This window comes from Heloderma suspectum, chromosome 4, assembly GCF_057233095.1.
Source record: "Heloderma suspectum isolate Gila_16-S chromosome 4, 16-S_ref, whole genome shotgun sequence".
NCBI classification, from domain to species: Eukaryota; Metazoa; Chordata; class Lepidosauria; order Squamata; family Helodermatidae; genus Heloderma; species Heloderma suspectum.
In genome coordinates, this window is record NC_139461.1 from 38,860,372 (window position 1) to 38,884,041 (window position 23,670).

Here is a 23,670-nt window from a genome sequence, read left to right on the forward strand (position 1 = left end):
GATGGGGACCTTGGAATCTTTCCCACACCCCACAATATGCTTTGGGCCACCTCAAATGCTTGAGTGTCTCTTGCACCCCAAATACACACTTGCCAGATGTGATTTTATGCCATCTTACAGAGGACACTGTTGGGGAAATGTCTGAATTGGGGTAGCCCAAAATGTATTGTGGGGTACACCCCCAGTTCCTTATTTGTTTCTACATGAACTTCTACATTAGTGGTATTTGAGCATCATAATTGACAGTGAGCTGTCAATAGATCACTTCCTGTTTGGTTGGCGCATGGGCCTTCCCTTTCTCAACAGCCACATGGGGCCTTCAAATATCTCATAGGAGGGTGGCTTGAAGAGCCCAGAGTGTTTGCCCCATCTGCCCTATAGCAAGGCTGGTCTAACAACTAGGGATGAAAAAAACTATTTTGCATCAAGCTAAACCATTGCAACTTTGAATATATTCTTTCTTATGCCAATCTGATTGTTGTCACAAAAAATAATTTCTTTTGCCATTATTTTAACATAGAACTTTTGCTATTTGGATTAGTTTCCAAATCCCCCAGCCTGAGTCTATAGGCACCATATAGCTTTGCCAGCTTCCTCCCCTTCCCCCTCATGTGATTGGCTCTTTGCTTCTCCAGTTCCTTCCCATATGTGGGGTGGAAATTGAGCCCCAGTGTTTTCTGCATGGTTTCTGAACCGGGGTTGTGGCAGCCATGCCCAGGCTCCTGAGGGCCTCCTGAGATGCCAAGGACTGAGAAGCATGAAATCCCGCATTCACATTCTCATGCAGCTGATCTGCCTAAGTCTATGAGGCTGTTCATACAACATGCTAACCCACACTCAGTGGTTGAGTGTGGGTTGTTTTGGAGTATGGGTTGTTTTGAACTGTGGGTTGTTTGTTGAACCAAGGGGTAGTGTGTTGCCTGAATGCATGTTTTCTGCAGGGTGGGTTATTGTGTTGTCTCAATGCAGCCAAGGTGGCTTGTGAATTATGCAGTGTGGCTTGTTAACCAACCTGAATGAACAACAAAACATGGGTTCTCAAGGTGGCTTGTTTGAGAAAAATAAGCCACACTGCACGGTTAACTAGTCACCCTGGCTGCATTTATACAACACTATAACCCGCAGTTCAACAAACAACCCATGATTTAAACCTACCCACACTCAACCACTAAGTGTGGGTTAGTATGTTGTGTGAACAGCCCCTATCTCTCCACAACCTCCACAGCATTCTTTTCTGTTTCTTACCATAACATTTCAAATTGTTTTTTAATCCTAAACCTTGGAATCTGAAGACATTAGTATGCAAAATAAACACATTCATGCAAAATTGCTTAAGTTTGATATACTATTCTAATCATAGAAATTGAAATTAAAACAAATATTGGTGGGCTGGAAGGGCTGGCAAGAGATTTGAAAACTTCCCCACAGGGTAAGAACATTTTTGACAGAAGGATCTCAGCAGATTCCCCTACACATTACAGAGGTAAACTCGCCCTTCCAGGCCTCAGTGAGCAAAAACTGGCCAGGTAAACCTGTGTTCCAATTTGTCTCTTGGATTCAGTGATTTAGTGGAGCCAGGGCTTGCAGGGATGAAGCACCAGTATGTTTTGGGGTGGGAGAAGCTATTTTCTCAGCAACGATTTATAGCTCTCTGTAGTTATTCAAAGTATTTTGGGGTGACTTGGTTGCGCAACTAAGACCCATTAGATTTACAAAAGACCTGCTCATGGTGGAGATTAAAACTGCTAGAACTGATTTGTTGATAGCTGCCTGTATTTTTGAACTCTGTTTGAGGATGTGGTTATGGGGACTGTCATGATGAGTGTTGGCACTTCAAGATTTACCACTACATCACTGCTTCCAGGCCATCAGACAATCTGCTGTCTCCATGCTCTATTAAGTAGCCTTGAGTTAAAGGAGGAAGTGTGCAGCAGTTTCGAGCTGATTTGTGGTGGAATAATAAATTGCTTCATAGAATGCATTTTAGTGCATTTTCCTAGTAACCATGCTACCCAATTTCCCAGACTACACTTCACATTTCCAAGACCACATACTATGTCCAAACCACACAGTTTGGGGTGGGGGGCTGTGCCATTACTTGGTATTTTTTTCTTAAGAGAAAACAAACTGGCTGAGATGTTGCATTTATTTTGCACATTTTTCTTTTCTTATGACTGCTAAATTTGGGACTTTGCCAAGGGCATTGTCATATGATTCCTACCAACTTAACTTCAGTTATCTATACTCAAAGCTGTTTTGAGAAGTTAATGATCACCAAATATTATTCTTACATTGAATTGCAATCAAATTTGTTTGTTTCCCAAGCCGACAAGCATGATACTGGCATCATCGTTTGCTTACTAAGTTGGTAGCTCTACTCTCCAAAATTATTAATGCCACTACTAGATATAAAAAGCAAGTTTTTTAGGTTAAGAGTTGGCAGTACAAATAAAGTGAACAAAACTCTCTTCTAACAAAGCGATAGAGCTGTTTAAACAATCAGAATAAAATATTCTTCTGTCTATATTAAAATATTCTAAAGAAGATAATTTAGAAGTTAATCCTATGCACGTCTACTCAGCAATAAGTCCTATTGAGTTCAGTTGGACTTACTCTCACATAAGTGTGCAGGATTGCAGCCTCAGATTCCTCTCCCTAATCAAGATGTTACTACCCTTGTGTGCATAAATATGACCCATGCCAAATGTGTTTAAATAAAACCAGGTATTCCAGAATTTGTAAGGCTGCATTCCTAAGGTTGCGATCTTATGAACACCTACTTGGGGGTAAGGCCCACTGAGCTCAGTGAGACTTACTTGTGAGCAACCAAATGTATATGCATGTTGAAAGCAAAGATAAAGGCGGACTGTTCCTATTGTCATGTTAGACTGGTGGCTGCTAGGCATAGGGGTCCCAGTCCAGCCCAGCTGGCCACACCCCTTTTCCTGGCCACACCCCCTTTCACCTGACCACCAGTCATTCAATGGTTTTCCTGCATTTGCACATTTCCCCCCCATTCTACAAGGTTGAAATGCCTCTCCTAAGGGTTAGTTAGTGGCTGGCAGTAGGAGCTTTAACCAAAGGTCTGCCACCCTGTGTTTCATACTTGCAATCTCATGCACTCCCAACAGCAAAGTAGAAACACCAGCAGAAACAAGATAGAAAGGAGAGGCAATGTGGTGTAGTGGCTAGAGTGTTGGACTGGGAGTCGGGAGATCCGGGTTCTAGTTCCCACTCAGCCATGAAGCTCACTGGATGACTTTGGGTCAGTCACTGACTCTCAGCCTAACTGACCTCACAGGGTTGTTGTGGGGATAAAATGGAGAGAAAGAGGATCGGGAACACCAACTTGGGCTCCTTAAAAGAGGAAAGAAGGTAGGATATAAGTGTAACAAATGAAGTGGTTATAGAATCATAGAATAGTAAGGTTGGAAGGGGCCTATAAGACCATTGAGTCTAATCCCCTGCTCAGTGCAGGACTCCAAGAGCGTCTTCACACTGAGCTTTTATCCTGCAACTGAGGTTGCTCCTTCATGGAAGTTTGCAGGCCCTTTATGTGATGCTGTGATCATTCAAGGTGTCTCCTGCGCTAAATGCCCTTTGTTTTGTTTTTAAGTAGATCGCAGATAATGAGCTATCAAATTACCCTGTTGTGTTCCGCTTCAGTTTCCTCCATGAAAAGAGTAAAAGCGGCAAGAAGAGGACCGAGATCAATGAAAGATAATAGAAGACTCAGATATGGGGAGGAGGGAGAAGGGGGTGGGAGGAAAGGAAGCACATGAAAAAGGGGAGTTGTTGTGATCCTGCATTTAAAATGGAAGCAGAAAACCCTGTTTTAAATGCAGGATTTTGGGCTGGTGTAGAGATGTCCCAAGTCAAAGCATCCCTGACAGGTGGCTGTCCAGCCTTATCTTGAAGGCCTCCAGTGTGGGAGAGCCCACCACCTCCCTAGGGAATTGGTTCCATTGTCATGTTGCTCTAACAGTCAGGAAGTTTCTCCTGATGTTCAGCCAGAATCTGGCTTCCTGTAACTTGAGCCCATTATTCCATGTCCTGCACTGTAGGATGACCGAGACAACGTTCCTCTCTGTGACAATCTTTCAGGTACTTGAAGAGCGCTGCCATATCTCCCCTCAGTCTTCTCTTCTCAAGACTAAACATGCCCAGTTCTTTCAGTCTCTCTTCATAGGGCTTTGTTTCCAGTCCGTGATCTTCGTTGCCCTCCTCTGAACCCTCTCCAGTTTGTCTGCATCCTTCTTCAAGTGTGGTGCCCAGAACTGGACACAGTACTCAAGATGAGGCCTAACTGGTGCTGAGTAGACGGAAACTAGTACTTTGCGTGATTTGGAAGCTATACTTCTATTAATGCAGCCCAAAATAGCATTTGCCTTTTTTGCAGCTACGTCACATTGTTGGCTCATATTCAGCTTGTGATCTACAACAATTCCAAGATCCTTTTCATTTGTAGTACTGTTGAGCCAAGTATCGCCCATCTTGTAACTGTGCATTTGGTTTCTTTTTCCCAGGTGCAGAACTTGGCATTTATCCCTATTACATTTCATTCTGTTGTTTCTGCCCAGTGCTCCAGCCTATCAAGATCACTTTGAATTCTGTTTCTGTCTTCCAGGGTATTAGCTATCCTGCCTAATTTTGTGTCATCTGCAAATCTGATCAGCATTCCCTGCACCTCCTCATTCAAGTCATTAATAAAAATGTAGAAGAGCACTGGGCCCAGGACTCAGTCCTGCAGCACCCCGCTTGTTACCTCTCCCCAGCCTGAGAAGATCCCACTGAAAAGCACTCTTTGAGTCCGATTCTGTAGCCAACTGTGGATCCACCTGATAGTTGTTTCATCTAGCCCACTTTGAGCTAGTTTGCTCATCAGGATATCATGGGGCACTTTGTCGAAAGCTTTGCTGAAGTTGAGGTATATTATGTCCACAGCATTCCTACACTCCACAAGGGAGGTTACCTGATCAAACAATATCAGATTAATCTGGCAGGATTTGTTCTTGACAAATCCATGTTGGCTTTGAGTAATCACTGCATTGTTTTCAAGGTGCTTACTGATTGCTTTATAATCTGCTCCAGAATTTTCCCAGGGATTGATGTCAGACTGATCTGTAGTTCCCAGGTTCCTCCTTTTTGCCCTTTTTGAAGATAGGGACAACATTAGCCCTCCTCCAATCATCTGGCACTCCACCCGTCTTCCATGATTTCTCAAAGGTAATAGACAGTGGTTCTGAGAGCTCTTCTGCCAGTTCCTTTATGACTCTAGGATGCAGTTCATCTGGCCCTGGAGATTTGAACTCATTCAAAGTAATGAGGTGTTCCTTGACCATATGCCCGTCGATCTCAAGCTGCAATCCTGCCCCTTCAGCCTGTACTTCGCCTTTGCCAGGGGGCTCATAGACCCTCTTTCGGGAGAAGACTGAGCCAAAGTAGGAATTGAGCACCTCTGCCTTTTCTTTGTCATCTGTTATCATTTTGCCATCCTTATTTAATACCTGAACCACCATTTCTTTCCTCTGTCTTTTACTATGCACGTATCTAAAGAAAGCCTTTTTGTTGCTTTTAGCATCCCTCGCTAACCTCAGCTCTTTCTCAGCTTTAGCCTTCCTGATGCCATCCCTGCAATGCTGAGCTACCTGCCTGTACTCTTCCTTTGTAGCTTGGCCTCCCTTCTACTTCCTATATGTGTCCTTTTTTGTTTTCAGGTCATCTCTAAGCTTTTTGTGAAGCCACATTGGCTTCTTCTGTTGTCTTCCACCTTTTCTTCTTGTTGGAATTGTTTGTAATTGTGCCTTTAGAATTTTCTTTTTTAAAAACTCCCACCCATCTTGGACTCCTCTTCTCATTAGTGTCGCTTGCCATGGGATCTTACTTATCATTCTTCTGAGTTTATTAAAATTGGCTTTCCTAAAATCCAGGGTACGCATTTGGCTACACCCAGCTTTTGCTTCCCTTAGAACCAAGAACTCAAGTATAACATGGTCACTTTCCCCCAGACTTCCCGTAACTGCTACTTTATCCACAGAGGGAGCAATCCTATGGTAGCTAGACAGCAGCTAGATAGCCATAGGATATGCAGTTTTCCGGGAACTGACCTCAGAACCTGCACTCAGAGGTCAGTTCCCGAAAAACTGACCTCCCCCCCAATCCCCATCCTCCGTGCTAAGAAGAGGAGCGTGGAGCGTGGCTGGGGGCGCTCCGGGGCGGGGAGAGTGGAATTGCAAGTACAACACATCCTATGTGTACAGCAGCCTTCTCTCCTGCTCGGCCCCCCCATGTCTAGGCAGCTGCAATCGGCTGTCTAGCAGAAAAAGCAGGGCAGGAGAGGCACAGAGGGAACAATCTCCCCATGCTTCTCCTGGCTTGCTTTGGATAGGCGGCCGCCTCCAAGTTCGGAGGCAGCCGCCTATCTAGATAGGATCGCGCCCTTAGTAATCTGTTGGTTAGGATCAAATCAAGGATAGCCGATCCTATAGTTCCTTCTTCCACTTTCTGTAGGAGTAAGTTATCAGCAACACAAGTCAGGAATTTCTTGGGGTTGGGGGGGCTATGTTTTGCAGAATTTGTCTCCCAACAAATATTGGGGAAATTGAAGTCCCCCATTACTACATCATGCTTCCTTGAAACATTGGCAATTTGCTTTTCAAAAGTTTCATCCTTGTATTCTCCTTGATTGGGTGGTTGGTAGTAGACTCCGACCACCATGTTCCTTTTATTCTTTGCTCCATTTATTTTAACCCAGATGCTCTCGATGGGGCTACCAAGCCCATCCTCCTGTATTTCTGTGCAGAGATATGTGTTTTTAACATATAGTGCAACTCCACCTCCCCTTCTGTTCTTTTTGAACAAGGAATATCCATCAATTGCTGCATTCCACTCATAGGAGTCATCCCACCAAGTTTCAGTTACACCTATCAAGTCATAATTTCCCTCCCGTATTAAGAGGTCAAGTTCATTCTGTTTGTTTCCCATACTCTGGGCATTAGTATATAGACATCGAAGACCACGTGCTTTATAGTCTGGCTTTCTTCCTACATGTTTTTGAAGACTACTATTGGGCACTATTGGAGCTGTTCTCTCCTCTGTGGTGCATGAGCCTTCATCCATTGTTACCCCAACTTTACGTCTCCCTCCCCCGTAAGGTTCAGTTTAATGCTCTCCTGAAGTTCTTCATGCTGTGGTGAAACATATTCTTCCCAGCCCTTGTGAGCTGCAACCCATCCCTTGCCAACAGTTCAGTTCCAAGAAGTATAGCCCATGGTCCTAAGAATCCAAATCTCTCATGTAGCTAGTCATTCACTAGAGATATGAATGAGATATCACTATGAGATATCATATCACTATGAGAGATACCCAGAGTATTTTTCTTTCCCTTTCTATCCCTTTTCTAACTATTGGAAGGATGGATGAGAAAACTATGTGGGCCCCAAAGTTCTTGAGTTTCCTTCCCAAAGCTTCAAAGTCTGATGTGATTTCTTCGAGGTGAGAATCATTTGTTCCCACATGGATGAGAAGAAAGAGATACCAGTCAGTGGGCTTTATGAGCGTAGGCAACCCTTCAGTCACGTCTCTAATCCATTCTCCTGGGAGACAGCATACCTGGCGAATCCATGGATCTTCACCACATACTTGGATTTCAATCCCACGCAGCAAGGAGCCTCCCACAACTACTGCTTTTCCCTTTTTGTTGTTGTAGGCCTGGGTTTCATCGCCTCTGCTTGACTGACCTTCAGCCTCTTGCTCGCTCTCATCTGGGGTCCCCTGTAATTCTTCCTCTGCAGGCTGTCCCCCAGTCTCATCCTCCAGTACCTGAAAATGGTTCCATAGTTTCACTGCTTTCACTGGTGTAGACTGGCTTCTAGTTCTTCTGTTCCTAACTGTCACCCTTTTCTAAGGAGTATCCTCTACTTCATTTTTCCTTGCCTCAGCATTTTCCTTTTCTGCCTCAGCTTGCTGTTGCTCTTCTAGTTTCTGTACTTCACTTTTCTGCTGTAGTTCCACTGTTCTGTCTAAGAACTCTTTGTCTTCTCTTATTCCCTGGAGGGTTGACACTCGCTGCTCCAGTCCTCTTACTTTTTCTTCCAACAGCATAATCAGCTTGCACTTGTTGCATGTGTAGGCCATGTTGATATCAGGCAAGAAAACAAACATTGCACAGACCTTGCAGGTCACCGCCAGTAGAGAGTCTTTTCCTTTCATAGTCTCTATTCCCTTTATGATTCTGGCTTTCTGATTGTACTGGGATAGCCTGTGTTTTGTCCTCTATTCACTGGAGGTTAACAACAGAGTCCCACTGGTATGGAAGTGTGTGTTACAAGAAAAAGAAATTATTATTTTTTTGTTAAGGGCCTCCCCCTTGACCTCCCCTGCCGAACTCCTGTTTGCTCCCTCTGTTTGCTTGCTCTGCTCTCTCTCTCTCTGGGAGCTTGCTTGCTTGCTTGTATAGCCCCTAGACCATCTGGAGCAGCTTCCTGTGCTCTGCTCAGCTAGGAGACAGTACTAGTTACATACACTCCCAGAGTATCATATCTGCACTGCCACACACCAATTACAATGATGCCCCCACAGTATCCCTAGAAGGAAGGCACTAAGCAACATGCAGCAACAGACGTTAGCCATGATGCATGTCACGGAGCCCAGTCTGTCCTAACACAATGCATGAGCACACTCTCAAGAGTCAGCAGGGCCTCCCCTTGTCAGAAGCCTCCATGGCCCCCTAGTCAAGAGGGCAACAACACTTGCAGCTACAAGCTTCAGGGCTCCCCTAAAAGCAGGGGTGGGCAACTTGTGGCCCTCCAGATGTTTTGGCCTACAACTCCCATCATGTATCACCATTGGCTATGCTGACTAGGGCTAATGGGAGTTGTAGGCCAAAACATCTAGAGGGCCACAAGTTGTTTACCCCTGCAGCTTAGCAGTTCAAAGTATAAACACACCCAGCAGAAGTCTACAAACAACCAGTTTGACAGGGAAATATCCAGGGCCAGTAAGGGAGGGAAGAAAAATGGAAGAGTGCCACCTGCAACATGCAACCCAACAGCCTGGTCTGAAGGCACATGATGCAGCAAGCTTGCTGAAGCTAAGCAGGCTTGAGTCTGGTCAGTGTGTGGGAGTGCTATATATACTGTCTTGAGTTCCATCACAGAAGAAAGGTGGTAACTGGAAATTAATGTAATAAGCAAATAAAACCCAGCAGATAAAGAGATCAGCGTGAAGAAGGTTACAGGCCTCCCACAAGAAGAACTGAAGTCCTATTTTAGTGCCATTGATTCCATATTCAGAATAATCTACATGAAACCGCTGCTGGAAGTCATCAGAGGGTTTGGGCTGAAATGTGATCAGTATGTGGATGATACTCAGCTCTACCTCTTGTTTCCATCTGCACCTCCCAGGGATGCTGTGGAACTCTTGAACCAGTGTCTGGAGGCTGTTTTGGGATGGATGAGGGTGAACAAGCTGAAACTTAATCCAGACGTACTTAAACTTAATCCGGAGGTACTGTGGGTTGGAAACCAACTCCTTTGGATGGAGGCTTACAACTGGTCTTAGCTGGGGTTGCACTCCCCCTGAAAGACCAAGTGTGCAGTCTAGGAGTCTTGGACTCTGAGCTAACTGGGGAAGCACAGGTGGAGAGGCTCATGGTGGGGCCTTTTCATACTCCAGAACCTGACCTATACAGCCCAGTATTGAAGAGACCCTATCCAGAGCCATAGAACAGCAGAGACTCAGCACAAAACAGGCCTCCACCCTTGGGTACTATGCATGCACCTTGACTTAGTTCAGCCTCAGGCAGCAGAATGTCTCAGGTTGGCCTTGTATACATGCAAACACACACCTGGGACAGAGTAGTGAGGTAGCTGATCAGGGTGACTTGTAGATGGACTAATAGTCTCTTTCAGGTAACTGACGTACCCATGCTCCAGGATGCCACTAGTTTTGCCCAAGTCTCTTCACCCCATCTAGCCACACTTAACTCTATTTTACTCTCCTTTGCAACAGAACAGGTTTTCACCAGAGCCATTGTTCATTTTTCACTGACACAGACACTCCTACTGCCTACGTACCAAAATAATGAGTCAGAAAACTGTTTCTAATGCACATTAAGATGTACACACTTTCCTCCAATATTGCCAACAGATCCCATCCCTTAGGGAACTGGAATTAAAAAAAGCAGTTCTAAAACCCATGGAAAAGGGAGAAAGGGGATAGTTACACATTCAATAGAGAGAATTAATCCCACCATGTTTAAGAACTAAAGGTTGAATAATTTTATTTTTGCTCTCATCTTTATTTAGGGTTTGCCCCTCACAACTGGAGGTGGACTGGGGCATGGAGAGAGATCTCTAGCCTACCACAGTCACACACAGAGAACATTTTACACAATCAGCAGAATCTACTGGGAAAGGTTTGCATGGACAGTACCTCAGGCTTTTTGTGAACCACCCAGAGCTTTGGCTATTAAGTTATATAGAAATATATATATAAATTTTAAAACCTCCACAGCTACATATTTAGACGATCACGCATTCATCAAGGCAAAATTTTAAAAACCTGACATACAGGCTGGATGGGGAGGAATAAGCTGAAGCTGAACCCTGACAAGACCGAGGTACTTTTGGTGGGAGACAAGAGGCTGGGGGATGTTGACCTGGTGTTGAATGGGGTACGGCTACCCTTGAAAGACCAGGTCCACAGCCTGGGGGTCATTTTGGACTCCCAGCTGTCCAGGGAGGCTCAGGTGTCAGCTGTGAGCCGGACAGCGCTGTATCAACTCCATCTGATACGGCGGCTGCGCCCCTTCCTTCCCGACCATCTGCTCCCATCGGTAGTACATGCCCTGGTCTCCTCTCGTTTAGACTACTGTAATGCGCTCTACGTGGGGTTACCCTTGAAGACGGTTCGGAAGCTGCAGCTGGTACAGAACACGGCGGCTCGCCTGATTAAAGGCAGCCGCCGACGAGATCACATCACTCCAGTGCTGAAGGAGTTGCACTGGTTACCAGTTGTTTTCCGGGCCAAATTCAAGGAGTTGGTTTTGACTTTTAAAACCCTACATGGCTCCGGCCCAGCCTATCTTAAGGAGCGCCTCCAGCAGCACCAGACAGGGTGCTTAACAAGATCAGCCTCGGATGGCCTTTTCTCTGTCCCATCAGCCAGGACAGCTAGACTGGTGGGGATGAGGGAGAGGGCCTTTTCTGTGGTGGCCCCCACTCTGTGAAACTCCCTCCCTAGGGAACTCCGTCATGCCCCCTCTTTAATGAGCTTCCGTCATGCATTAAAAACGTGGTTGTTCAGGCAAGCATTTGGGGTGGGTTAGGGTATTTTAGGAAATGTTTTTATTATAGAATTTTGTTTTAAACTGTTTTATTGTATGTTGTACATCGCCCAGAGTGGCTGGGTGACCAGCCAGATGGGCGATTAATAAATTTAATAATAATAAAATAAATACAGAAAAACAGGGCATAAATGAAAAGGCTATCCTGAGCGCTTTCCAATGACAAGCTAGTTTCTCAACGACCTTTTTCGTTGGGGAGCATTCAAGTACAAGGCAGCGTCCAAAGGGTTGCATCCTATGTTAGTCTAACTTAAGTCTATTCTAAGCAGGACTAACATCGGATACGACCCACTGTGCCCTTCTCTCTCTCGGTACAGTCCAGGAAAATGGTTTCCTCTCGATTCTGTGGTCTGAATCAACGGGTCCTAACACAGTCTCTTCTGAGGAGAAGGAAAAAGCTATCTGCCCGCTCCTCAGAGGCCCAGAGGCAGAGAGCTGAGCGCGGCCCCTGCCCGCACATCCTCCTCTCTCCCTGCCCGCCCAGCGGGAGCAGGCAGCGCTGACGCGCATCCTCTGCTAAACCCACCCCTCTCCGCACCAGAAATAAAGTTGCGCGCGCGCACAGGCGACCTGGCCCTCCCCCCGCCTCAAAACGCACGTCTGACGCAACCGCGCCGGCCCTGGCCCCGCCGACCAATCACCGCCAGCTTTACATCGACGCTGTCGTTCTGCTAGTGAGCGGCCCCCTGCCATTCGCGGGCGCACGCGAGCCGTCCCGCCCCTCCCTCTGTCCCCGGCGCGGCGCAAGGAGGGAGGGAAGAGAGGGGCCGCTTGGAAGTTAAGATGGCGGCGCGTGTGAGAGTGGGGTGCTGACCGAACCCTTTTCCCGCCGTCGTCGCGACCTCCCCGTGCCCGCGTCCCGTGCCGCCCCGCCTTATCGCTTCCCTCGCGCGGAGCGAAGGCTCCCGAGTGTGACCGAGACACCCAGCGACACCCTGAAGGAGACACCAAGCCCCCCCTCGTCCGTCCTTCCTCCTACCCCCCCTCCGCCTCCTCCTCCATTTCCTCCTTGTGCGCCCGGCCCGCCTCCCTCGAGGGAGGGGGAGCGAAACATGACATCGATCCACTTCGTGGTGCACCCGCTGCCGGGCACCGAGGACCAGCTCAATGACCGGTGAGGAGGGAGGGGAGGCCAGTCACCCCCCCCGGGGAGGGGAGGAAGAACAAGAAGAGAGGGAGGAGCCCCTGCGTGAGGGGAGGAGCCCCGTGTGTTGTGGGCGGCGAGAGCGAAGGGCTGGAGAGGGGCCTGGGAGGAGACCCCCCCGGTATCTGTGGGCCGGAATTTTATCCCCTCCCGCCGCCTCTCCCACGCTGTGAGCGCAAATAGGGATCGCCGCGTGGGTGCAAGTGCTGGCGCTGCGCCGTCGTGCATGGACGTTTTTACGGTGGGTGGCAAAGGGGAGGTGCAGGCAGCCCGAGGCACGCTTATTTAGGCGCAGCCCCCCGTGAATTGAGCCGTTCAGAGCAAATATGGAAAAGAGACGGGTGGAAACGTGTTAATTGGCTTTTGTCTCTGGGTTTGCGAAGGGTGGGGTGAGCTTGACCCTCCAGTTCCTCTCACCGACCTTAAGGCTGCAATCCTATGCCTGCTTTGCTGGAAGTAAGCCCCATTAAACTCATTGGAACTGACTTCTGAGTAGGTATGGACAGGATTGCACTGTAGGTAAAACTTCGGTTGATCTGGTCTCGGGCGATGCCGTGCCCTGCTGTGGTGTGGCGATGTGGGTATCACACGCTAAACACCGTGTTGCTTATTTCCTGGTTTTATATGTTTTTTAAAATTGGGCGCCATGGGTGTCTTTGACCACGATCGGCATTTCATTTCTTGGAATGTTACAAAGGGTCATCTAAATTTGCATATTAGTAGAAAAATATAAATTAGTAGAAAAATATACATTTGCATTTAGTAGAAAAAGGACTTTCCCTGTCTTCTCTAGAAGAAGTCGCTAATCATGACTAAAGCAAGAAAATAAAAAAGGGGGAGCAATGCAAATGGGAAAAGGTAAAATAAATTGCCAGTTATTGTGTCTGGTATTAATGCAGGTGGGAAACCTATTGCAGATTGTATTGGGATAGGCAGCCTTGGAGCTGATAAATATATTAGACTTGGAATGTAATGGAAAGCTTGAACTACTACCTTTGTGAGATTTCTTTTAATATTTAGCTTTCTGTAGTACAACCCTTAAGTACTTCTGTTAAAATTAACATGTAGAATATCTTTCTTTTTGTTAAATAGCTTCAGAGAAAGGCATTATTTCTCTGATTAGACTCTCTGGATCTTCATTCTACTAGAATGTGGTCCAAGCCTATACTGGTATTGTGCAGCACAATCCTATGCATATCTACTCAGAAGGAAATCCCACTGTGTCCAGTGGTGCTTATTCCCAGATGAATTTACATGGGGTTGCAGAGTTAACAATTTGTCGTGGAAAAACATGGCTGAAAACGCTGTCAATAGAAAGTGAAAAGCTAAATATTGAATGAGTGATATAGTTTGGTATGAGGATTACATCTTATACCAACTAATGTGCTTGAACTTAGACTAGAAGTAGGGGCTGCAGTCTACAGTTTCTTGGTTGGGTGTGGTTTCTTCCTCTTGAATGACCTGGTGACACATTTTACACTGCAGCTGGCATCATGTGCTGAGAGGTTGGCTGCAGCCTCAGTAACAGCTATGAATGTGACATGTTGTTTTTAAAATATTAAGCTTAGTGTTTATGAAGTTGTAATGGTAAAAAGAAAAGATTTTTACCCAGCACTAGCTTTTCTAAGATACTAGTTAAGATTCTTCTTTTAATGAAGACTTAAATGTATGAACCACCATATGAAATGGTGGTTAACAGCCATAGCTTCTTAGCAAAAAGTATCTAACGTTAGAAATATGGAAATTGTTCCTGCATTGTAAGTTGTAAAGAAAATGGTGTTCATTTATGTCAGCAGTCCATTATGACAATTTTCTTATGGTGGTTGATCATTGTTCACAAGGGTGGAACATGTTTGTCTATTTCATAGACTTTTTGATTTGTTCATTGCAGAGAAGCTCAGGGCAGCATGCATGGTTCTCCTCATTTTATCCTCACAACAACATTGTGAGGTAGGTTAGGCTGAAAGGGAGTGACTGGCTCAAGGTCACACAGTGAGTTTCATGTGTGAGTAGTGATTTGAACTAGGCCTCCTTAGTTTTACTTTGACACTACAACACCATATGACTGCTTGTACTGTCAAAATTGTTCCCACCAATTTATGATTAAAATCTATCTGTTGCATATTAGGTTATTTTTAAATAGGGGAAAATATATCTTGATCTCTTGACACCAAAGAAGCAGATGAGTAATAAATGTTTTACCTTCTGGGTATATTCTGTAAAGCATAGAGATATTTAGTATCACAGACCCTTTTGCTTTAGAATTCTTTGTTGTAACATCTGTGGCTTTTAATCATGGTGACTTGAGAGTGGAAATCTAGGTAAACCTACCCCTGAAACAAATGATGTGTTTTAGGGGTAGGTTTATCTAGCAAAACTACCTGACAAAACTGTATCGCTGGCTCAAATAGTTTGTCTCCCCAGATAACATGTAGTTATTTGCCATTGTATTTTCCTGGCCCTATCAGTGGTAGTCAACAATGATGTGTGGAACTGGCAGGGGAATGCATAATGTCATGACATCACAACATGGGTTAAGTGATACTATGCATCATGGCAGAATGATGTCCATCTTGATATGGAAAACTGATTTTGACAATATCCCTTCAATTCCCCTAATGTATATTTTTGTCCTTAGAACTGGCCATACCTTCCCGAAATCCCGTGTCACTGTTTGAAAGATGCTTAGCTTGTTCAGGATGTTCTGTAGACCAGTTTTCCCAACCTGGTGCCCTCCAGATGTTTTGGGCCACAACTTTCAGCATTCCTGACCATTGGCTATGTTGGTTGGGGCTGATGGGAGTTGAAGTCCAAAACATCTAGAGGGCACCATGTTGAGGAAGGCTGCTGTGGACATTTAGAGACTATGGGTTTGACCCAGACTAAGTTAGTGAAACACAGTTCCCATTGAAATCAGTGGGACTTGAGTCATGACTAACTTGTCATTGATTTCAGTGGGACCTAAATTCAACTATCAGTCTGGTTCCAGCTGTATGTATTGTTTTGTTGAAATCCTATGACGTTGAGATATAAAGGTCTGGATATTGTATTAGTCTTTGGCTTCTAGAGACAACACTCTAAAGACAATCTATTCCCTGTTCAGATGTTTTTAAAGAAGAATTGTTATATGGAATCTGTGTCTTCTGAGCTTTCAAGAATTCATAACAAAGGATGTGGTCCACATTCTGCATTCATTTTAATGTTATGAGATTTCTACTTCTAGTCCCTTTGAAATGAATGGAGATTGCATGGCACGAGCAATGGGTATATTGGGGTATAGGTGTCCCCCCCCCCACTCCCCCGATTTTGGGGAGATATGCCATCTGGGCAGATTTGGTTTTAATTTACTTCCCTTTTTACTTTTCCTCCTCTGTTTACAAATAGACTGTGGTATATAGGCACATACACACACTTCCTAGGGCTAGTCACATGAAAAAAGTTAATTACAACCTTGAAACTGCGCAGTTTGACTGTGGATCATTTTATTACATCACTAGTTTAATGAAACCATGCATTTTTTTAAAATGGCCAGAAATGCAGAAAAATACATTGAACATTTTTTCATGGAAGACATTTTGCCTCACATCAGCATTCTCGTTGAAATTCATGAACTTGAAACAATATATGGATGTGGGCTGAAGTGTGCATATGTAAGCTGAATAAGTAAGTCAAACCCATACTAGAGTTTATGTAGGTTTGTGCATGTTACTTGTAAAGCTTTCATTTCTCAGAGCCTCCTTTGGTACTGTGGTTTGGAAAATTCCTACTCTTCAGGCTTATCTCATAATTAATCCTCAACCTTTACTATTCACATAGTTGCCTTCCGAGCGTTTTCTAGTTTGCTGAATTTTTTCTTTAACTGTGATACCCAAAATTGAACACAACACTTCAAGTATTAAGTATTTTTGTTATTTTTGAGACCTTGGATGTGATTAGGTTCTGCAAATTTTGACTGGCATTGATGGCCAACTAAAAACGTGTAGTTGCCAGAACCTTTCCCCTAACCAAGGGTTAGGGTTTTGTCCTTGCCCTTGTGCTGCCCCTCCAAAATGCAGTGTGAGGTCAGGGACAATCCTCTGCAATCCATTGGGGATAGGGTGGGGACTGTTTTTGGAATCATGCAGCTCAGACATGCAGCACAAAAATAAGCACTAGCACTCCTTTGGTGGGAGCTATAGAGAAAGGCTGTGGCTTGTTTTGATAGTGCACTTCCAAGACACTTGAAGCACAGTGGCCCTTCAGGGCTGTGGAGGGGGTGGAGGCAGGGACTGCTCCCACAGTCCAACTGCATTGAGGGTCCCTGCCCCCCCATATGTTCGGAGGTAGTGTTGGGCTTGTCGCACATTTTCTGTCGCATAAAAATTGTGAACATGTGGATTCTGTTCATGCAGTATAAAATGGCACTGACTATTTTGTGTGAGGGACTTTGTATCCAGCATAATTTTAAAATCAGTCGAGTGAATCAGTCTTGAATGAATAAGAACTGTGACCAGGAAAAGAAAGTATTATGAATTGGAAAGCTATTCTCTGTCCTCTTTTTTTTTTCAGGCCATGTACACACTAATATGGGAATATGGGCTAGTGTGAATTTTTGTGGGCTATTAAATTTATACTTATTCACCAGGCTACTTTGCATTCTTCTTGGCAGTTGTATTTACTAATGTTTACAGTACTACAGTCTTCCCCTTCTCTTTGTGGCATAGCCCCATTGAAAAGTTAACCATTTTATATATTGAAATATTCTGAACATTTAGAGAGAAAAAATGATCTTATTACCGGTGCAATATATATTTTACTTTATTACAATACCTGTTAAATACTTCAGTTCTATTTTAGGTAAAGCAAGTGTATGACAGGTGTTTTGAATATAAGAACATGAGTTTTGTAAGGGATCTGGCAAGTGTTCACTTAAGAACAGAAAGAAGGGAAAAAGTGACACAAAGAACATGTGTTATCCTAGCCTTTACTGAAGATTCATAGACCTTTACTTTCTTCAAGGCAGTTATTTTTTCTCCTGTACTGATTATAGTTTGAATTTATATCAAAATGGGCTGAGTGTTGAAGAAAAAAGCAACATGAATTGTATGAACATCTTTCAAAATATATGGAGTTACTAGTCTATTGTTATGCTACAGTACTCAATGTGTAAGAAATATTGGGAGAGGTAACTAATTGGACCTCATTCTTTCCTGGGTAGAAGAGGAGGGGACTTATATTTGCATAAATATATTCACTTATAACCTTTTTCAGACTCTTATTGATTGAGTCATGAAAATTGCACTCAAATAAAATATGTATTTTAAGGGGCAACCTTGTAATCAGTTGCATGTTACCTTAGTTTTTAAAATGATTTTCTAAAAATCATAGGCATGCAAAACAAGGCAATTCAAGTGCTTTATTGAATTAATTTTCACATTTGTAACAACAACAAAAATATGGATTGGACTAAGATTGGACTTAGTAAATGAGTTTGATCCAGTTTACTGCAGGTACAGCAGCCATGTGTGGCGGGCTCCCCCAAGGGCATAACAGAGCCCATTTCCCCTCTTCCCCTTGCAGCTTGTATGGAGACACCCAGTGATGTGGGTTTTCTGAAAATTTTGAATTGGAAAATGCGCATAAGGTCATTTGCATCAGAAAAATTTCAATTTGCATTGGCAAGTTTTCTGATGCTTTAGATACTGATCTTATTTAGCATGTTTATTTTATTTGTATTTCGTGAAGAACAAAGCTAAAAAGAGTCCCCCAAGTTACCTTTTGGCTCAATACACCACAAGTATTTGACCTGAAATATTTGAGGGGAAAAATTAAAGCACACTTAATGTAATTTAAATGTTATATTATGTAGACATTTTTATTGTAATACTTGTAAAAATTTAAAGATAATAGCATGTACTTCCTTTACATTGTTTAAATTTAAGGAAAAAATCAAAAGTTGATGCACACTAATTATAACATGATATGCTGACAACCGCTTGCCTATTCCAGCAGAATTCAACACTTCCATTTAGGTTAATTGAGCACATTCAATTTTACTGCCACTATCAGTTATTAGTTTTATTTATTTTATTTATTTATTTCATTTCTATACCGCCCAATAGCCGAAGCTCTCTGGGCGGTTCACAAAAACTAAAACCAAACAACACACAATAAAACAATTTAAAATATATAGAACATTAAAACCACAATATAACAATACAACCACAATAAAACCTAGCAGCAGTACAGGAGTTTAAAATACAGATTTAAAACAGCAAAGATAAAAATTTAGAAAGCTAAAATGCCTGGGAAAATAAAAAGGTCTTCACCTGGCGTCGAAAGGAGTACAATGTAGGCGCCAGGCGAACCTCACATTCCAGAGCCGGGGTGCCACAACAGAAAAAGCCCTCCTCCTAGTAGCCACCCGCCTCACTTCCTTTGGCAGGGGCTCACGGAGAAGGGCCGCTGATGATGATCTTAAGGTCCGGGCAGGCACATATGGGAGGAGGCGATCCTTCAGGTAACCTGGCCCCAAGCCGTTAAGGGCTTTGAATGTTAACACCAGCACTTCGAATCGGTCCCGGAAATGGACTGGCAGCCAGTGCAGCTGGAAAAGTACTGGCGTAATATGAGCTTGCAGGCCAGTCCCTGTTAACAATCTTGCTGCCCTATTTTGGACCAGCTGAAGTTTCCGGACCGTTTTCAAAGGCAGCCCCACGTATAACGCATTGCAGTAATCCAGACGAGAAGTTATCTCCATTTCACGGTGAGACATTATCTTCACATTATTCACATAATAATAATTATTATTATTCACATTATCTCCATGGTTTCATTTCACGGTGAGACGTATACGTATTTCAGTGACACGTACGTATTCTCTCTCATACTTCTTAGGGATAATCCTCTGAAAAACATTAATTACAACTTTGGAACTGCAAAGCTTGCCTAATATTGTATTTACAATTGGCATCTATTTATTGTTATTAATGAACTTCTGGAACAGGAAATTTTCTGCAGAAAAAATAAGCACTGGAAAATTTTTGCCCCACATCACTGGAGACATCAAACCAGGGTGTTACGGGTAATGGGAGGCTTTTGTGTGCTTTTCATCTCCTTTTTTAGCTCACCCTCCGCTCAATCAAAGAATATAAGGCTGGCGTTGTGTTCCTTGTCTGAGTGGCTTGGAAATGGCTGGGCATGGATATGGGAGGCACGCATACACTTTGGTTAAATTATTCTACTGGTGATCCATTCATAGCAACTTGTGCAAAGTTTTGTGATGTGCTTTAATTCCAAGAAGAGCCTAAATTTGTTTCCCTTCTATTTACATAGTAGAATCTTCTTAGTAGTGCAGTTGAACAATGCAGGCTGCTTATTGCTGTCACTATTTTCTGAAAAACTGCAGTACTATAGAAGTTCTTCAAATTTGGCAAAGAAGTCTTAGTCAAAGGTTGCTCTGTAAGCTATATTTCAATTCAGTCCGGAGTCTCATAGATCACTTTTTCTTCTGTTGGGTGCCGAAATGCTTCTAGAGTGCAGCAACTTCATCATTCCCATAGTTGTTTTGTTTTCTGGCTCTTGGAAAGATGTGGAAGGTCTGCATAGTAATTGATGCCTTCTCCAGTACAAGTACGCATTTTAAAAATGACCTTTCCCCCTTCTGCTGCGCAGCAGGGTCATTTGGGGGGCATTTTTCAGGATGTGTTTAACCTGGGGTCCATTATTGTTTTCTAGAATGTGAGTACAACGGCTTTCAGAGTTCCTCCATATAGGAATGGATATTTACCAAAAAACCCTGAATATATATAGTTTTCAAGTTTCAAAACTCTTGACTTGGTTATCACTGTGTCCATCTGTCCTAGACTCATAAAGGGATTATTCTACAGGAACAAAATTTCTTATTAATTCCTTTATGACACCACCATTTCTTGTTAACCATCTCATCCTGTGAGTTCCATGTTTGACAATTACTTCATTCTTCCCTCCTCCTGGTCTTTCTAATCTATTTGAGGTGAGCAAAATTTGAATATGCCTCTTGCCCCACATTGAATTGATAGAGGTAGTCACAATCCTTTGTTCAGAAATGTCAATTTTGGGCAGTGACCTGTATGGTGGATATTGGTTAGGGTAAAGACAGTTATCTGAAGAAGTGTAGCAAGCCCTGTTCGTCAACTATAGCTGATGGCCTTTGCCACCAATGCCCAAGAAAAAGTTTGGATAATGCCACTCAGCTTGAGACAGAGGCTTTCATAACAGAAACATTTTATTACAGTAAACACTATGTAGTAACTTCCCTGGAAGAATTATAATAAATTGCTTGGAAGCAGTGATGTGGGGCAGAATGTTTTCTGTGGTGGGCAATGTTCTGCTATTACATCATTCTGGAGAACAATTTCCATTTTTTAGAAGTACAACTAAATGGATGCAATATCAGTTCAACTGGAATCAATACAATATCAATCAACTCTAAAATCAAAGCTCTAATTACCTCTAGGGTGGGTGGGGAGCTGGTGGCCCTTGAGATGTTGGTGGACTGCAACTCCCATCAGCTGTAGCCAGCATAGCCAGTGGTGAGGGATGATGGGAGCTGCAGTCACATTTTCCCCACTCCTGCTTTAGGAAGTAAATTAACTTATGCACAGGGTTGTTCAGGCAGGTTAACATTATCTTAAAGTTTTCAGTACTTTTCAAACCTTAAGTCTAAAAAATGCAAGGAAAATGTATTCTGTTGAATTGCCATGTCTTAAAATATTTACAAGTATTCCAATAAAAATATTTCCAAGTAAAGATTTGAATTCATTTGAATATAATATTTAAATCGCACGGTATACTTTATTCAGTTTCTCCCAATCAAATATTTCAACTTTTAGCCATTGGAAAAAAACCCTTTTGATATATTTGTACAGTTACACATACGGTTAGCGCAGCATAATTTTTTAGTTTTGTTTGCTAAATATGTCAAACATGCTCAGTCCAATTTCAAATTGGTTTAAGGTAGCAGAAAATTTTACAGCTCACAATTTTGCAGAAAACATCACTGGTTAGAAGTAAAATTCAGTTTGTATTTCAGAGGTAACATTTTAAAAAGTGAATTAGCCACCATTACAGTTATACTTAATAACTTTGATGTGTATTTAATGACTTTTCATTTATATCCCTTTTGTTATATTTTGTATGTTTCTAGTTATTACATATAAGTGCTTCTCTTGCTCATGGTGGGATAATGTATTGTTACAGTTGTTGTATAAAAGAAACATTCTTAAAATAGTATTTTAAAAAATTAATTAGGAATGCAGGCATGCACTTCCCCAGCATAACTAGCATTGTGGATGCGACTTAAACCTTTTATTGTGCAAAGCCAGTCTATGCTGGAAAGGCCCCTTATCTATCATTCACATCATATAGAAGAACTTCATAATAAAACTTATTTAGCACAATGCCAACCATATTTACTCAAAGTTTAGTATTCCTGATATCTTAAGTACTTTCTGCCTGATACATTGGCTTCAGTATTCAGCCTTAGCCATGCTTTTCTTGGGATCATTTCAGTCTATCACCATTCATGCTCAATGCTAATATCTCTCCCCCCCTCCGCCCCCATTTGCAATAGAAGGTTGTATTCTCAAGGACATAAGGTTTTCTGAGATTGCAGTAGAAGGTATTCTTCTTATAGAAGAATCTAATGTTCTACTTCTGTTGTAATGTGAAGTGCAAATTTAATCCACATTGTTGAAATACATACTAGTACTAAACATTAGCAGTTACTGCCTGTGGCAGCAGCGAGCAACTTTATTATCTTGGAGGTCTGGATGTTGTCCATCCAAGCTGCTCAGGGACCGGCCATGACATGATGATCTGCCTTGGATTGGGAGGCTTTTACTTAGGCTGGATAACCCAGAAGACTGACTTCCCATTGGGCGGCTTTGGATGTCACTTTATGCCATAGTGGCTTAATAAGCTACTTACAGTAGCTAATTTTTGGAATAGTCCACGATGCCCCGCCACACAAGCAGGCTAATAAGCTACTGTGAGTACTCTGAGTACTCACCCCCTGTCCTGCTGCAGTCTTCCTGCCTGAGCAGTGGCGCTGTTTCACCCATTGACAACATCGCAGCAGCCTATCTTAACCTTCTGCAATATCCCAGTGAGAGCGGAGAGGTGTGGGGTGAAGTACATGGGCTTAATTCAGTGCTTCCATCATCACCCCTACAAGGGGTGTGTGTGTGGCGGCTCTAAAGTGCTGGAAGTTTGCAGGATCAGGACCGAAGTTCATGCACAGCGCCCCTAGTTGGGAGGCACCCAGTGCACCCTCAAAACCCTGCAACCTTTTTTTCCACACGTACTTTGTTTCCCCCACTGGCAGTAGTGTGCTTTGGAGTGCTGGAGCATTCATTCATTCATTCATTTGCTAAAGCGCTATACTGTGTTTCTTCCCATAGATGTTGCTGGCATAGGCGCTTTAACGTGTTCCCAACTGCCCATTTCCCCCCGTAGATACTACTGAAATAGCCCGTGTAAGCCATTTACATTACAGAGAGAACGCCTGCAAGGAGCAGAGTGGCAGCGATCTGAAGCACTCTTGCAGCACAACTCTGTAGACAACCAAAATAACCCACGGTGACTGCTGACAACATCATAACCCACGATGGGTTAAATAACCCCTACTGCAGACCATGGGTTATCAGAGTGGGTTATTTTGCTAAATAAGCCATTGTGGATTTAAAAATTCCTGACAGTTGGTTTATTTAACCCATTGTGGTTTATCATGTCGTCCGAACCCAGTCATGGTGTCAGGAGCGACTGTAATATCAAGTTGCATGCTTGGACTGTCAGTGCTGCCTCTTGAGACCAGTGGTGATGATACAGGGGACTCTAGGGCAACTACACATTTCCCAGTGGGAGAATGTCTGCCACTTAACCGGCAGCATCTTTCATAGCAAGCTTGGCAGAGGTATGGAAGGGGGCTGATAAAATCAGGGTGAGGGCTGGATATGGGTCTCAGGCTGCTCATTATATGCAATTCATGATCTATCATGGGACCAAAAGAAAGGCAGTATGGGTGCATTTACAGGTTCTGCCTCCTTGCTGCCAGTGTAGTTTTTCTCATCTATCATGCAGTGCAAAAGTGTGCTTGGAGTTACTCAAGCAAGTAAATATACATCCATACTGAAGAAGGCAGGTGATTTCCATGAGTCAG

General features: G+C 43.5%; 1 protein-coding gene across 8 annotated transcripts in view; it reads left to right on the plus strand.

Annotated features, from left to right (window-relative positions):
* The first annotated feature begins 12,085 nt into the window (after positions 1–12,085).
* The window catches only part of UBR5 (ubiquitin protein ligase E3 component n-recognin 5), a 102,225-nt gene continuing 90,640 nt past the window's right edge, over positions 12,086–23,670 (plus strand). For 5 of the 8 annotated variants that reach the window (XM_084848985.1, XM_084848990.1, XM_084848987.1 and 2 more), the window contains exon 1: positions 12,086–12,461. In XM_084848985.1, the coding sequence (XP_084705111.1) occupies positions 12,400–12,461 (62 nt within the window). In that variant the 5' untranslated portion in view covers positions 12,086–12,399. The remainder of the gene's footprint in view (positions 12,462–23,670) is intronic. The other 3 variants (XM_084848991.1, XM_084848993.1, XM_084848992.1) reach the window with 3 other exon arrangements.